The 17,549-nt window shown below is 42.7% G+C and overlaps 1 protein-coding gene across 1 annotated transcript in view; it reads left to right on the forward strand.

Annotated features, from left to right (window-relative positions):
- LOC120066563 (zinc finger protein 609-like) overlaps nt 1–16,022 on the forward strand; it is a 79,644-nt gene extending 63,622 nt beyond the window's left edge. Inside the window, exons 2-3 of the mRNA XM_039017989.1 lie at nt 14,364–15,244; nt 15,837–16,022. Coding sequence (XP_038873917.1) covers nt 14,495–15,244; nt 15,837–16,022 — 936 coding nt within the window. The 5' untranslated portion in view covers nt 14,364–14,494. The remainder of the gene's footprint in view (nt 1–14,363; nt 15,245–15,836) is intronic.
- The last annotated feature ends 1,527 nt before the right edge of the window (nt 16,023–17,549 follow it).

The following is a 17,549-nucleotide window of genomic DNA, read 5'->3' on the forward strand; positions in this document are numbered from 1 at the left end:
GAGTGATAAGAAAATGTATGTTTGCTTTGATGTAGCCTAGGCCTTTTGGCCAGTTTTGGCCAGTTTTTAAGCCTAACAAACACAATTTATGTTTTATACTCCACTCCACTTATACTCCACTCTACTGTGCTTAAGTGTACTGTACTGTCATATTGTGGAAAATAGACATCTTTATGATTTGGTCCTGTCACCAATCATGGACATCTATGTTTGGGTCAAATCAAGGCCGGTCCGGATCAAAAATCTACGTGATGTTGAAATCGAGGCTCGATCGGCCCTCAGAAAACAACTTCTGTGGACGTTGAAATCAAGGCCAGGGGGGACTGACCAACTACTTTTCAACTTCCATGGACCTCCGGTGTCGGTTACTTCTCAGTGGGTGCGGATGCTGGAAAGAGGGGGCTCGTGGGTAGGTGTCAGTAAGAGCTGGAGGGGGTGTAACGTTAATTGGTGAGAGAGGGAGGGGTTGTCCAGACTGTTTTCACACTCGCTTTGGCCACCAGACGACGTAATTGAAATAAAACTGTTATGAGCTGGAAGGAAGGACAGTAGCAAGTGACCCAACTGTGGTTTCTGAATACTTTCCCATTGTAACCAATTCAATTGCAGTAATTCCGTTACAGACTTTCCGATAATTTTTTAAAATAATTATTTTGCCAATTTGAATCAAACAATAATTAATTAATGTACCTAACTTTACTTCTACCTTTACTTGTTACTTCTGTGAACTTTCATTATTCTCCCTCCTTATGAGGGAGAGATTTGAAAATATCTTAGATGTGTGTTTGTTTTTGTAACGGAGTTACAATGCACAAAGCAATGTTTCTTAAATTTACAGAAGGCAAATCCTTTCTCCAAAACTATACTGAACAAAAATATAAACACAGCATGTAAAGTGTTGGTCCCATGCTTCATGAGCTGAAATAAAAGATCCCAGAAATGTTCCATATGCACAAAAAGCTTATTGCGCTCAAATTGTGTGCCACGATAATCCATCCACCTGACAAATGTGGCATATCAAGAAGCTGATTAAACAGCATGATCATTGCACAGGTGCACCTTGTGCTGGGGACAATAAAAGGCCACTCTAAAATGTGCATTTTTGTCACACAACACAATGCCACAAATGTCTCAAGTTTTGAGTGAGCGTGCAATTAGGTTGGCAGATAGGCTAGTGGTTAGAGCATTGGGCGAGTAACCGAAAGGTTGGTGGATTGAATCCTCGAGCTGACAAGGTAAAAATCTGTCGTTCTGCCCCTTAACAAGGCAGTTAACCCACTGTTCCTTGGCCGTCATTGTAAATAAGAATTTGTTCTTAACTAACTTGCCTAGTTAAATATGGTTAAAAAAATATATATATTGGCATGCTGACTGCACGAATGTCCAACAGAGCTGTTGCCAAATAATTCTATGTTAATTTCTCTACCATAATCCGCCTCCAACGTTGTTTTAGAGAATTTGACTGTACCTCCAACCGGCCTCACAACCGCAGACCACGTGTAACCACGCCAGCCCAGGGCCTCCACGTCCGGCTTCTTCACCTGCGGGATCGTCTGAGACCAGCAACCTGTCTGTAATAAAGCCCTTTTTGTGGGGAAAAACTAATTCTGATTGGCTGCGTCTGGCTCCCCCAGTGGGTGGGCCTGGCTCCCAAGTGGGTTGGCCTATACCCATGGCTGTGCCACTGCCCAGTCATGAGAAATCCATAGATTAGGGCCTAGTTGAAATACTTTCAATTGACTGATTTCCTTATATGAACTGTAACTCAGTAAAATCATTGAAATAGTTGAATGTTGCGTTTTTATATTTTTGTTCAGTAAAAATAAGTGTTTATTAGTTGGCAAGGGTCTTCTGAAGGCGAAAGAAACACACACCTGTTTAGGCGAGGTGCTGGCTAGCGGAGTAGAACACTTGAAAAAGAAAAGGAGAAAAAAAAAACACTCTAGGAGCTCAGATGCAATAATTTAATAACCTGATGAAGACTGCTTGTCTGTCAATGTTGGTTATATAGACTCTTAGCTTTCATTTGACACCCAATTTGATATGTTGGTGCTCATGGTCCTTTTACATGGAAATGACCGGGTTCACTGTGGGATTCTTTTGGAACACTTTCAATTTGAAGAGAGTGTTACTGAATGACAATGAGAAGAGAGCGGTGAGTGGACTTTTTGTAATCATGTCTCATCCTGCTGAAGGCCTCGCACTACGGTTAGTTGAATTAGTGTAAGCGTGGAATTAGAGGCAGTTCACCAGAAAGGCAGTTCTTAGAATAGCTCTGGCATTCTGCATGCCATGGGATAGTCTACTGGGTCATTTCAAGCAGCACAAATAGTTTTATTCCATTTTGTTACCTTTTTGAATACTGTATTTTCAAAATCCTGACCTTGCATAATGGAGTTCTTCGAATCCTATTACTCTTTCTCACACACTATTCCCACTCATTTACCATGCCTGCTTCTTTTTGCCTGCTTTTTTGTTTATCTGAAAGGGTTGGGGTGTAAAAAAAAAAACATGGTAAATTAAAACCCACCAAAATACCTAGACATGAGTCCTGCATTTTAACAGACCCTGGAATAGAGGTCGACCGATTAATCGGCATTGCACTCCACGAGGAGACTGCGTGGCAGGCTGACGACCTGTTACGCGAGTGCAGCAAGGAGCCAAGGTAAGTTGCTAGCTAGCATTAAACTTATCTTATAAAAAAACTATCAATCTTAACATAATCACTAGTTAACTACACATGGTTGATGATATTACTACTTTAACTAGCTTGTCCTGCGTTGCAAATAATAAATGCGGTGGCTGTTAATTTATCATCAACATCCTACTTCGCCAAACGGGGGATGGTTTAACATGCGCATTCACGAGGAAACCACTGTCGTTGCACCAATGTACCTAACCATAAACATCAATGCCTTTCTTAAAATGAATACACAAGTATATTGTTTTAAACATGCATATTTAGTTAAAATAAATTAATGTTAGCAGGCAATATTAACTAGGGAAATTGTGTAATTTCTCTTTTTGGGCTGCCTGGCTCGTTGCGAACTGTGAAGACCACAAAGACCGTAATTAATTTGCCAGAATTTTACATAATTATGACATAACATTAAAGGTTGTGCAATGTAACATCAATATTTAGACTTATGGATGCCACCCGTTAGATAACATACGGAACGGTTCTGTATTTCACTGAAAGAATAAACGTTTTAAACGAGTTTCCGGATTTTACCATATTAATTTTACCATATTAATTTCTGTGTGTTTATTACATTATAATTACGTCTATGATTTGATATTTGATAGAGCAGTCTGACTGAGCGGTAGGCAGCAGCAGGCTCGAAAGCATTCATTCAAACAGCACTTTCCTGCGTTTGCCAGCAGCTCTTCGCAATGCTTGAAGCACAGCGCTGTTTATGACTTCAAGCCTATCAACTCCCGAGATTAGGCTGGCAATACTATAGTGCCTATAAGAACATCCAATAGTCAAAGGTATGTGAAATACAAATGGTATAGAGAGAATAGTCCTATAATAACTACAACCTAAAACTTCTTACCTGGGAATATTGAAGACTCATGTTAAAAGGAACCACCAGCTTTCATATGTTCTCATTTTCTGAGCAAGGAACTTAAACATTAGCTTTTTTACATGGCACATATTGCACTTTTACTTTCTTCTCCAACACTTTGTTTTTGCATTATTTAAACCAAATTGAACATGTTTCATTATTTATTTGAGACTAAATAGATTTTTATTGATGTATTATATTAAGTTAAAATAAGTGTTTATTCAGTGTAATTGTCATTATTACAAATATATAAAAATCGTCCGATTAATCGGTAACGGCTTTTTTTGGTCCTCCAATAATCGGTATCGGCGTTGAAAAATTACCAAACTACAAGTAGTAGGTCTTTGTGAATAGTTCTCTGCTTTTTTTGTAGGTCAATTCATTAAAAGTGGACTGAGCTTCCTGATTTGGCTTTGTTTTGATGCTTGGTCATTAAGAAATGACAGAGGCCCTCTCTCTCACTCACTCATCTTCACTCGCTCCTTGGAGCATAGGGCCTTGACAAATGGATCTCCACACTCTCCTATTCTGGGCCAGGTCCCAGGCCGATGTGGTGTTGAGTCCCAGGTTGTGTAGGTCCTCCAACTGGTCGGACCACCTGGCCCTCAGTCTTCCTCTTGGGCGTGGCCAGTTGGGTTCAATTAAGGGCAGCCTCCAGAGGATAAGGGCAGCCTCCAGAGGTGGGTTTGATCGGACCGGTTGACAGTCAGTGTCAGGAGGCTCTGACCAGGGAGGAGACGGAGTTGTTCCGTCTTTTGCAGTATTGTGGAGTTTGGGATTCGGTCAAGCCATATGATTCCATTATGCGGCGGAGGCACTTGGAGTCAAAGGCATCCAGATGGCGTGAGGGTCCATGACTCTGATCCGTACATCAGGATGGAGATGACCAGGCTAAGTTTTGTTTTCAGATTAGAGAGTTGTTTCCAAATGATGTTTAAGCTGGCCATGGTTGAGGCTGACCGGCTGATGCGTAGGTGATGATGTTTAAGCTGGCCATGGTTGAGGCTGACCGGCTGATGCGTAGGTGATGATGTTTAAGCTGGCCATGGTTGAGGCTGACCGGCTGATGCGTAGGTGATGATGTTTAAGCTGGCCATGGTTGAGGCTGCCCGGCTGATGCGTAGGTGATGATGTTTAAGCTGGCCATGGTTGAGGCTGACCGGCTGATGCGTAGGTGATGATGTTTAAGCTGGCCATGGTTGAGGCTGACCGGCTGATGCGTAGGTGATGATGTTTAAGCTGGCCATGGTTGAGGCTGACCGGCTGATGCGTAGGTGATGATGTTTAAGCTGGCCATGGTTGAGGCTGACCGGCTGATGCGTAGGTGATGATGTTTAAGCTGGCCATGGTTGAGGCTGACCGGCTGATGCGTAGGTGATGATGTTTAAGCTGGCCATGGTTGAGGCTGACCGGCTGATGCGTAGGTGATGATGTTTAAGCTGGCCATGGTTGAGGCTGCCCGGCTGATGCGTAGGTGATGATGTTTAAGCTGGCCATGGTTGAGGCTGCCCGGCTGATGCGTAGGTGATGATGTTTAAGCTGGCCATGGTTGAGGCTGCCCGGCTGATGCGTAGGTGATGATGTTTAAGCTGGCCATGGTTGAGGCTGACCGGCTGATGCGTAGGTGATGATGTTTAAGCTGGCCATGGTTGAGGCTGACCGGCTGATGCGTAGGTGATGATGTTTAAGCTGGCCATGGTTGAGGCTGACCGGCTGATGCGTAGGTGATGATGTTTAAGCTGGCCATGGTTGAGGCTGACCGGCTGATGCGTAGGTGATGATGTTTAAGCTGGCCATGGTTGAGGCTGCCCGGCTGATGCGTAGGTGATGATGTTTAAGCTGGCCATGGTTGAGGCTGCCCGGCTGATGCGTAGGTGATGATGTTTAAGCTGGCCATGGTTGAGGCTGACCGGCTGATGCGTAGGTGATGATGTTTAAGCTGGCCATGGTTGAGGCTGACCGGCTGATGCGTAGGTGATGATGTTTAAGCTGGCCATGGTTGAGGCTGCCCGGCTGATGCGTAGGTGATGATGTTTAAGCTGGCCATGGTTGAGGCTGCCCGGCTGATGCGTAGGTGAGCGTTGTCATTGCTCCTGCAGTCAGTTGTTTAATGTGAATGAAAGTTGTCTTTGGGTTTACATGTTGCCATGGAAATGTTATAAACTGAGTTGAATACCTGGTCTTGAGTCAGCTCAGCTGTCCTACAGCACATTATTCTAATAATTGGGTAGTTTTGTCTCGTCTCTCCTTATGTCCGCTGTTAGATCTTTCCCAGGGGACAAATCCCAGAACTATTAATATCCCTTCAGGTGTAGGCTACAAGTTGTGGCCACTTGCAAAACTCAACTTTATGATCAAAATGATCCTATTTACACTTCGTAGTACATTTTGACACTAAAATATATGTTTCCGACTCGATGCCACGTAGGCTATTTTCTATGAGGTAAGTTGTTTAGTTGCTCTTTAAAAGGATACTTCGGGATTTTGGCAGTGAGGCCCTTTTATCTACTTCCCCAGAGTCAGATGAAGTCATGGATACCATTTTTATATGTCTGTGTCTCCAGTATGAAGGAAGTTGGAGGTAGTTTTGCATTAGCACAATGACTGGAAGTCTACGGGTATTAGCTAGCATGCTGAAAAATCCAGAAGTATCCCTTTAACACTTCCATTGTTTAACACCTCCCTAATTTGGAATGCAAACAAGCCAATGGTTTAACAACACCCTCCAACCCCCACCACTTCCAATTTGCCAGTTACCCACTGATATACAGTACCAGTCAAACGTTTAGACACACCTACTCACGCCAGGGTTTGTCTTGATTTTCTTACTATTTTCTACATTGTAGAATAATAGTGAAGACATCAAAACTGGTGGGACCAGGTCTGTGTGGAAAGAGAGAGTGGAGAGGGATGACTCAAGTGGCGGAGTAAACCATAGAAATGGATGTATCACATTTAACAAACCAAACATTCAAATACCATTATAGAAGTTAAAGTAAAAACCCACACCGGTCCGTGCATCTATACCGGTATATAGTTAAATACGGTATAACGCCCAGGCCTACTATTCCCCACGCAATTTGATACGTCAGCCAAAGGGGTGTGTGTGTGTGTTCTGGATTTGGAATAGCTAATCACAAACAAATCGCAGTAGCGAATTACAATTCATAGAGAATCATGAGAATCTCAATGCATATCTTATCCTTACCTAATTATTGTGATAATATTGTATCGTGAGATCCCTGGCAATTCCCAGCCCTAATTGATAGTCAGACAGCTAGGCCTACGTGTTTATCAAATAGAACCCATCATTTTGTGCCGTTATGCTTTGCTGTCTTTTTTGTGACAAGATTCCTCCTGGTTCTGTGGCCTCTTAGGTCTTTGTGTTGGGATTTGATTTGATTTGAATGCTAGCAGCTCTCATCAGGCTCGAGCCCTGTGACTATCTAAAGGATTAGACCAGACTATTGGAGAGTTTTTGTCACCCCTGTCTGACCATCGAGCCACACAGCCAATCAAGCTCCAACAGAGCATTTGAACCTGCCTCTGACCGAGCGTGTCAGAGTTCAGCTGAGCACTCAGCAACACAGCCAGAGCTAGATAGAGCAAGGGTCCAATGCTGACCTAGCTGTAAATAGTGGCTATATGGATGGATACCTATCCACTGACTATCTCATTTTAGCCTGTAGGATCCCTGGAGGATTTTGTGTGTTGTGATTCAATTGTCAGCCTTTGACAAATCGACTTTCTTCTCAGTATGCGGCATGCATCTCTATCATTCCATGCAAACGTCCCAAGTTCGAGTAGGAGAATTGAATCTGAGATTTATTTTCTGACACATAGCCAGGGGTTTAATTAGCATCTTTGATAAGTCAATAATGGCATGACATACTTTTTATAGGGTCCTATAAAATCTGTTTTATTTTTCCAGCTTTCCGTTTTTCCATTTCCCCCCCCCAGGTTTTCACTCTCAAAATCACACCTTTTTAATAGGAAAAACAACAAAAAGCGATGCTCTGAATCAGGGATGGGCAACTCCAGACCTCGGGGGATGGAGTGATGTCACACTTTCCCCATCCTTAGCAAACACTGCTGATTTAAACTAATTGCATTCTAAACTGAAGATAGTGATTATTGGTGTCAGGTGTGTTAGCTGGGGCTGGGACAAAGTGTGATACCAATCAGGCCCCCGAGGATTGGAGTTTACCATCCCTGTTCTAAATCCACAACAATGCTTAAACCACATCAGGAGACCACTTTTGAGGCCTGGGAAAAATAGAAGAAATTTGGATTTTGGGGTGTAATTACCCTTTAATCCAAGTGTGCACCATCAAGAGACCTGTTTCGTTCGTTAGTTGCACCCGTGATTAGAGTTTGCAAAACAAATGACCACTGGATTGATGCAAATAATCATGATGGCATTAGGTAGGCATATTCTACTTTGTAGTTAACATTTCATTTGGGAAAGCCTTTCCATCTCTACCAGAGGAAGGTTATCATTAGCATCATCTTTAACGGCTACACAAATTGTAAACATATGCGCGCACCGCAAACACAGACAGGGGAATGCCCCTGTGCCGTTTCAGAAAGTTCTAGGAAAATACAAATCACTGATGCGTTTGGTTCATGTCTGATGATTAACTTAGGCAAGTTCATGAATTTTCTAGTAAGTTCAATAAAAAAAAAAATACATTGTTGAAATCCATTTTATAGTCTGGATTCCGTCCGTGTCCTCTGCAACGCAGATTTTATAGGGCCCTACTTTTAATCCTTACAGTAGCCCTAAACTGTAGGCTATGATGGGGAATCTGACCCCTCCTCACCCAGCTTGTCTCTCTCGCTCTCTCTGTGTGTGAAAAGCCTTCCATTGTCATGAGGGGCGAAGCGGTTACACCAATGCTTTCATACGATAAGTGCCTTGAAAAGAAGGCGTGTGAAAGAGATGCTCCTATTCCTGCACACAAGTTGTTTTTGACCCAGTGTTAGGAAAGCAAAAGCGGCAAAGGGCTGTGATTTGCCTCAATGGAGGCTTTGTGTCAGGGCCCATAAAACGCCTGGGTCTTGTTTCGCTCTTTATTGGTCTGTCACATGTAAATAGGCTAGGGTGAGGGATACCAATAGCTCAGAGCAAAACTGGTTATGAAGACTGTCTTTCTTTGCCTTACGTTTTGGTCTGTTTGATGGGACAGGCTGACTGAGATCAACCAGAACTTCCTAACCAAGAACAATGTCAGTGTCAGTGTGTCCTTTGTAAGTCAGGACCTCCCACCCCCACTGATATGAATGCAAATCTCTTTGTGTTACATGAAATGTCTCTCACAATGGAGAGGTAGGCCTAGTAAGAGCGTGGTTGCCTCCATTAAGACCTTCATTAATGCTGACGTGTTATTCATTCTCTTCCATTAGCTTCAGTCTTGGGGCTATGGCTCATTCCGACTCGAGATAGAGAGCGAAGAGGGCATGCAGGCTTTGACGCCAGCAGTAGAAGTCAACCTTGTTTTCGTGCTGTTGTTGACCTCATTGGATTGATATGTCAGGGTGTTAATTAGACTAAATATCCTGTGGCGGGGGAGCTCTGGTGAGGAGAAAGGAGATTGATCTCTGGGTCGGGGCTTGTGGCTTTGATTTCAGAGGTCTTTTTAGTCCTGCCTGACGTCAACCTGCTGGTAAAAGAGGAAATGGACTCCATATGTGTTTGGGGTTTGTGGAAACCTCACCCTCCCTGGCAAAGCCCAGCTCACTGTTGGCATACATGTGGCTTATAAACCCAAAGGGAGCTTTCTCCTTGAACTTGAGTGCATCGAGAAAGCTTGGTTATTGTCTTTTCTTTGTCAGGAATGGTACAGTTTATAATGAGCAAAGCTGTTGCAAAAACCGTACACTTTACACGTAGAATCACGCAAAAATGTTGACAGTCAGACGTCAACAGTGCTCTGAACGATCTGTAGACCAACCGGAGATCCACATTCGGTGGGTTGTGTGCGACCCTTTAAGTCAAAGAGACTGTTTAGAAAGTATTCTCTGTACAACAGCTTTAATATTGCAGATTTTGGCTTCTATCAATGGAATTGCATCATTTCCAATCCCCCATATTACATTTTTATGTAAATATATACAGTACCAGTCAAAAGTTTGGACATACCTACTCACTCAAGGGTTTTTCTTTATTTTTACTATTTTCTACATTGTAGAATAATAGTGAAGACATCGAAACTATGAAACAACACATATGGAATCATGTAGTAACCAAAAAAGTGTTAAATCAAAATATATTTTAGATTCTTCAAAGTAGCCACCCTTTGCCTTGATGACAGCTTTGCACACTCTTGGCATTCTCTTCCCACATATGCTGAGCACTTGTTGGCTGCTGTTCCTTCATTCACTCTGCGGCCAACTCATCCCAAACCATCTCAATTGGGTTGAGTTTGGGTGATTGTAGAGGCCAGGTCATCTGATGCAGCACTCCATCACTCTCCTTCTTGGGAGGTGTGTTGGGTCATTGTCCTGTTGAAAAACAAATGATAGTCCCTCTAAGCGCAAACCAGATGGTATGGTGTATTGCTGCAGAATGCTGTGGTAGCCATGCTGGTTAAGAGTGCCTTAAATTCTAAATAAATCACTGACAGTGTCACCAGCAAAGCACCATCACACCACCTCCATGCTTCAACGTGGGAACCACACATGCAGAGATCATCCATTCACCTACTCTGCGTCTCACAAAGACACGGTGGTTGGAACCAAAAATCTCACATTTGGAGTCATCAGACCAAACAACAGATTTCCACCAGTCTAATGTCCACTGCTTGTGTTTCTTGGCCCAAGCAAGTCTGTTCTTCTTATTTGTGTCCTTTAGTAGTGGTTTCTTTGCAGCAATCCGATCATGAAGGCCTGATTCACACAGTCTCCTCTGAACTGTTGATGTTGAGATGTGTCTGTTACTTGAACTCTGAAGCATTTATTTGGGCTGCAATTTCTGGGGCTGGTAAGTCTAATGAACTTAAACTCTGCATCAGAGGTAACTCTGGGTCTTCCTTTCCTGTGGCGGTCCTCATGAGAGCCAGTTTCATCATAGCACTTGATGGTTTTTGCAACTGCACATGAAGAAACTTTCAAAGTTCTTGAAATGTTCCTAATTGACTGACCTTCATGTCTTAAAGTAATGATGCTTATTTGAGCTGTTTTTGCCATAATATGGACTTGGTCTTTTACCAAATAGAGCTATCTTTTGTATACCACCCCTACCTTGTCACAACACAACTGATTGGATGAAATGCATTAAGGAAAGAAATTCCACAAATGTACTTTTAACAAGGCACACCTGTTAATTGAAATGCATTCCAGGTGTTTACCTCACGAAGCTGGTTGAGAGAATGCCAAGAGTTTGCAAAGCTGTCATCAAGGTAGAGGGGAGCAACTTTGAATAATCACATACAAAATATGATTAGATTTGTTTAACACTTTTGTGGTTGCTACATGATTCCATGTGTTATTTCATTTTTGTCTTCACTATTATTCTACAATGTAGAACATAGTAAAAATAAAGACCATTGAATAAGTAGGTGTCCAAACTTTTGACTTGTACTGTATATATTGTTTATGCATTTTATTTCTTTATTCTTTTCCCCTAACCTTACCACCTCTTCCCTAATTGGAGTAAACTAATGGAAAACAATACTTAGGATTCTACTTCCAGCTTATATATACTTCATACTTTTTACAGACACAGTATATTTTACATGAGTTATCTTTTGTTTATTTTTGGTCCCAGGCTTCAGCTACCTCCCATCTATCCCTGAAGACCATCCAGTTTTGATTTCTAGCTCTGCCATGATGTTTCACAAAAGTTCTGAATCTTTCTATTCTCCTAGTTTCTACAGATTCTCTGTATGTTAACATTGTCTGAATGTGATTTGGAGGTTTGGCAAATGTCTACAATACTTTCTGAAAGTGGATACTTTCCAGGGCTCGAAATGAACGCTTGTCCTGATGTCTGGGGGAAGAAAAAGTCGGTCAAGAAGAATATAGATTTAAGTTTTATGAATGGATAAGTAAAAAAAAAAAAATCATCACATCACAATATCAAACAATTATTCTGATAAGAATTGGATCAGAGTGGCTAACATGGAATAATATTAAAATCTATTTTTCATGTAGGCTACATAAATGAAAAAGCCTACTTGCATATTGGTTACAGACTCATGTCCAAAACGATGCTAACATGAGGGATGCGCCAGAAAATTGCGCCAGACAAACTTAAATGAGACTTTTAATTACAGAAATATTGCGCACCGCACATCATCGACCTTGAATCTGAGGGGCGGTGGTCAGCATTTAGAAACTATTTAACTATACATTTAATTGTTTAAAACGTAGACTTTTTATGTCATTTTATGAAGCATGCCTTACCTTGGTTGTCAAATCAATTATTGAGAAAAAAAAATGGCCTTTTATAAAAGTTTCATGCAATTCTACATTATTTTACATATTAGCTGAATCATATTTTTTTTTATACCACACAAATTACCTAAATTACTGGCAAAAAATGGACAGAGAGAGAGGCCTATGTGTTCATCTTATCATATTTGTCAAATCAGTGTGTTGTTTGCGACGAAGCTGTCCCTGTTTAAATTATTTGCAATCTGAGACGTCATTAGGAATCTGATCATGGTACTTTCAAAAAATTTGGCCTACCTTTCCACCCCAGACAGAGTAGGCCTACCTTTCCACCCCAGACAGAGTAGGCCTACTGACACAGGAAAAAGTAAGCTTTAACTGCTGGCTACTCTTCTTCCGTGGCTGAACCCAACGAGAGAAGGTCACAAGTGTTTCCCTAAAAGCTGTCTGAGTTTAAACATCTTCTATTGGACAGAAAGTGACTAGCTTAATCAATTGATAGTGAAAGAATTCGATTACTTCCCAAGCAAAGTAAAAATAATTGTCTCCCCGCTATAGTAGGTTGTAGCTCAGCCTCTGGCATACCCTCTCATACCCCATCAAAAACATTGCAAGGTGAATGGAGGAAATGACCGACAAATCTATGGATAAAGCAGCCTATAGCCTCATTTTGTCTGTCAAACAGGTAGGACGACCTCTTAGTTCTTAAATGGGGACAAATAGGCTTTCAACACAAAGCCCTCTTGTTGTTAGTAAAGTCTAATTAAAATGAAGACGATTTAAATGAATTATGCCTCCTCGAATTTGCTTACTTTCAGCACCATTTCCAATCGATTGTGCCATGGCCATTGGTTAGGCAGCACACAAAAAAAGTATTTGATCAGCAAGAGCAGGCCAGGGCTCAGGGTTGCAATATCCATTGCAGTATGTAATGAAGCTTAGCTGCTGGGATGGTGTAAATAAAACTATCTTAGAAATATAACTTTGCTCTGTGCTTCTCCAAGCATGAACTTCGAAGCCTATAGCAGCGTTTCACCAAACTCGGTCCTGGGGACCTCAAGGGTGCATGTTTTGCATTTTTCCCTAACACCACACAGCTGATTCAAATAATCCAAGCTTGTTGATGAGTTCATTATTTGAATCAGCTGTGTACTGCTAGGACAAAAAACCAAAAGGTGCAGTTTGGGAAACGCTAGCCTATAGGCTATGGATTATTTGAGACCCCACTAAATAGCCTATAGGTGCACTTGGTATTGCGCGCCCAGCGGAGAATCAGAGATGAGGGTCGGCATCGGGCACACATCGATATGTAGCCTAATGAGCAACTAATTCTAAAACACTGATAAATACTGACATTTCATCAATTACAAATGACATGACCCTCCCCTGGACTAGATTGAAACAATATTAAACCTTCCCCTGGACTGGAATTGAAAAAGCATGACCCTCATTTTCCTGCCGGTATCCATTGTGTACATTTCAACCCATGCAAGTTGATGCATGTTTAATCAAATCAAATGTATTTATTTAGCCCTTCTTACATCAGCTGATATCTCAAAGTGCTGTACAGAAACCCAGCCTAAAACCCCAAACAGCAAGCAATGCAGGTGTAGAAGAGCGCCACTTATTTCTTAATATCTAATGGATATTTTCATCTATGTCACATGAAACCGATCACACGTGCGGTGCGCTTTTGAGAACTGTGTTTTACCGCCAATTGTAATTTGGAACATTTGTGTGTAGGCTACAGCCATATGCGCATTGTTGAGCTTATAATATGAAGAAATAAAACGTTGTCAACATTTGTAAGGTAAATGGTCAGATCTGTTGCATCAGCCTCATTGCTTTTTAAAAATGTTTTTTAATGTGCAGTGGTTGTATGAATTTTGGTCTGTGGTCCTAGAACTGTCGGTTTTGAACCGTAGATATATTTTTTATCGTCCCGGGGACGATGGGACGGCCTTAATTTCGAGCCCTGTAGGGAATGGTTTTATAAAGACATAAAAAGTATTTAGTTGTGTTGCAATATTTTATAGCCTACCAAGGTGGGCCAACCATCCTACCAAGAGAGCCTAGAAAGGAGTGTTGTATTTTGAGACTGGCTTGAATATGCAAAGAAGCCAATAGACACAGTGTAACCTACATTTTCTTCTGATAGTAAAAGATAGTAATGCATTTTATGTTGTGGCACTGTACAATGTTGTAATAATGGTGTTACAGACCTTTTGGGGGGGGGGGACAAGTGGCCTCTCAAAGGTTAATGTCAAGCCCTGATTTTCTTCCTGCTATACTTTCCTGTGTGGCATGATTCAAATCTCTAATGATCTCATTATTGTTTATCTTGGTATGTTAAGAGCTTCTGACTGCAGAATTCTCACACATTTTCTCTTCTCTTTACAGTGCAACAATGTGGGTTACTGGGAAGGGGATACCGAGAAGACCCTAAAGCTGCTGTAACCCTTCTCCCACTGCCTCCAGTAGTCTGAGAAGGTCAGACTTAACTGTGGCGCGCCTGGGCCGCTGGCACTAAGATGTCCCTAAGCAGTGGCACTGCAGGCGGGAAAGGTGTGGACTCTAATGCGGTGGACACTTATGACAGCGGTGACGAATGGGATATAGGTGTTGGCAATCTGATCATTGACCTTGACGCAGACCTAGAAAAGGACAAACTTGAGATGTCTGGCACTAAAGACGGTGGGGGCATGGCTGCCCCTCCCAGCGCTGTAGCAGCTCTACCCGACAACATAAAATTTGTTAGCCCCATACCCGCTGCTCAAGGTAAAGAGAGTAAACCCAAATCCAAGCGAAGTAAGAACTCAAAGGAAAGTAGCAAGGCCTCGGTTACAGACGGGGCAAAGAAAGAGGCCCAGGTGCGAACCCAGGGCGAGGTTACGGGACCCGGCATTGGCACAGGTCCCACAACAAACACCAACTCTGGAAAGGGTGCTGAGAAAAGCAGCAAAGCCTCCCGTAATGTTCCTAGTGGAAAGAAAGACAAGGAGGTGGGCTCTGGGAAAAGTAAGAAGGAGAAAAGTGAAGTTGTGGCTACAGGAGTGGCTAATACTGAGAAGGAGTTAGGTGCCCCAAATCTGCCTTTGGGGGGCCCTCGTAGCGTCCCATTTGAGGGTACGCAAAATACAGACTTGGCTGTGGCCGAACCACTTGGGAATATCGCCCTGGATTCCACAGGGATTGTTGTACCACCGTTAGCCATTAAAAGTGATCCAGAAGAGATGGACAACAGTGAATGCAGAAACCTGAAGAAAGTGAAAAGTGAAAAGGTAAGTAACAAGCTGTCTTGTCTTCGATTTTGCGCTTGGCTGCTGTTAAGTCAACTGCTTTGAACTACAGCAGATGCTGTCTGTTTGTTTGCTGCTGGAATATTAGCATATCTAGCTCGCCTTGACAAGTGATTTATTACGTTTTAATGTAGCACTTTGCTTTCAAATTGAGTGAGCTACAGACGTAATCTGGTTCTCTGTGTGGGGGATAAGAGCTTTGTACTGTCTCGAAACCTCTCATGTAATCACTGAATTTGATGGGTGTGTTAAGTAGTGCATGAGGCTCCATCTTAACACTAATGGCTCCTCAGGGGACTTTCACGCTGCTGTACTCACCCCATAGCCCAGAAACAAGTGAAGTATGTTATGCAAGACCCAACATAAGCGTCAGTCTGTACCACTACATATTGCAGATGCCTGTCCTTTTATGTATGCTAGTCATTTCAACAATGGGTTACTGCTCAGACCCTTCACTGCCATTCGTAAAAGGCCTGCGCAGTAACCCAGGCCCCCGTTTTCGAACCTTCTAGAAGATGTTCTCAGGCACTCAAATGGGCAGCCTTGTTTTTACACAAGTTGCTTGTTGACATAGCGGGGGGAGGGGGTGGTGGAAGGCTTCAGCATGTCGGATGCCAAAGATGTGACATACCTGAGTGCTGCTGCTCTGATAAGGTTTCTGACAGACACGCTGGAGAGTATTGACAAGCCATCTCTAGAAGAGGCTTTGCACCAGGAGATCAGTTCCAACTGTCCGCCATATGTCACCGCCATACGCTGAGACAAAAGTGAAGCTCAAGGGGCAGTGTTGGATGTCTTGTTCTGGCAGCAGATTTTTGGGGGGGAGAGTGTCGAAGAGCTTTAGCATTTTCCAGCCTGCAGTTAGTCAGCTGGGGGGCACTTTCAGGGTAGAGTTACCCATTAGACATAATTACTGGCCACTCTTCTCCATGTCATCTTGATAGTATGCTTTTCAAAGTCTTCATCGGATGGAACTTGGTAAGATCGACAGGAAAAGGTATCAAAGTTTCATTTGCTATGAGCTGTGTGATAGCTGCTTCTGCTGTATAGAATAGGACATCCATCTGTATTCCATTGAGGGGGTTTTCTGCTTATCTTTGGAGCTTGGGGAGTGCTGAACTCTGTGGCGGGAGGTTTCATGTGTCATCTTGCTCCATTTTCAACCTCTATCATTCAATGGTAGGGGGCATTCAGTTCAACTCATTCTCGCTGTGTCTGTCTTGGGTGGGGGAGGAGGAGAGGAAGCAGTTTACTCCCTCTGTGAGGATCATGCCGGCAGGCCAGGAAATCCTGCGACTAAAGGACAAGATATCTCTGTCGTCTGTCTAGGGTCAATAAGTCATCCTTTGTTTAGACACATTAAAGGCTTGGTCGCATTAAAATGACATTATTCTTTAGCAAAAAACATGGTATCATCCAGTGTGGCCCTTAAGATCTCATCAATAGGCCATTTCTGACATTACGTAGTCGTCAGCAGCTGACACTGGCTAGCAGCACCCATTCTACAGTCATGACCTTCACATGCCTTTCCTGTTTGGACAACACAGGGAATTTGCAGTCCCCTATACAGGCATTAAACCTCAGTGATGGTGATTGCATGTTTCCACTGTGTCAGAGATGGAATTACTTGAGGTGAATGAGAGACTCTCTTTTTGAAATCCCTCGTAATCCGCTTTTGCCGATTTTATTTTAATGTCTCCTGGTTGTCTACAGTCTGTCTCATCTCTTTAGACAATATAGGCTGTCATAAAAACCTCATCACTTACGTAATTACACTTTTTCCTACTAAGCGCCCTGCCGTAAAATGGGGATCATTCTACCACAAAATGTCTGCATTTGCTTGCACAATGCTCTAAACAGGGCATTTAAAATGTACTGTGGCCTGTGGTAGTTGGCCTTTCCTTAAAGTTCAGGAGTTGAAGTTCATTTCTGGAAGTCAAGTGAGCTTCTGTTGCCAATAGGCTACCTCCTCATTAATTAGCCATGCAAGCGGTTTCTGTCATTTCCCAGCTAAATGCCAACCTCACAAAGAATGAGCCGTCATTTTGAATCTGCACCAGACACCTTCCTCACTGCCAGTTACCGCAACCTGCGTGGAGATCAATGGACTCTACTGTAGCGAAGGTGCTGTATGCACAAGGGGTTTAAAGCTTTCTAGCATTCCTCGCTCAGCAGTGAATCCAGACATGATTTATTTAGACTCATTTCAAACAATTTTACTTTCTTATCCCGCTGCCAAGTTTGATTGATAGTCAGTCAGGGCTCAGGTTTCTCATCCAGTCTTTAT

Source organism: Salvelinus namaycush, chromosome 21 (assembly GCF_016432855.1).
Source record: "Salvelinus namaycush isolate Seneca chromosome 21, SaNama_1.0, whole genome shotgun sequence".
NCBI classification, from domain to species: domain Eukaryota; kingdom Metazoa; phylum Chordata; class Actinopteri; order Salmoniformes; family Salmonidae; genus Salvelinus; species Salvelinus namaycush.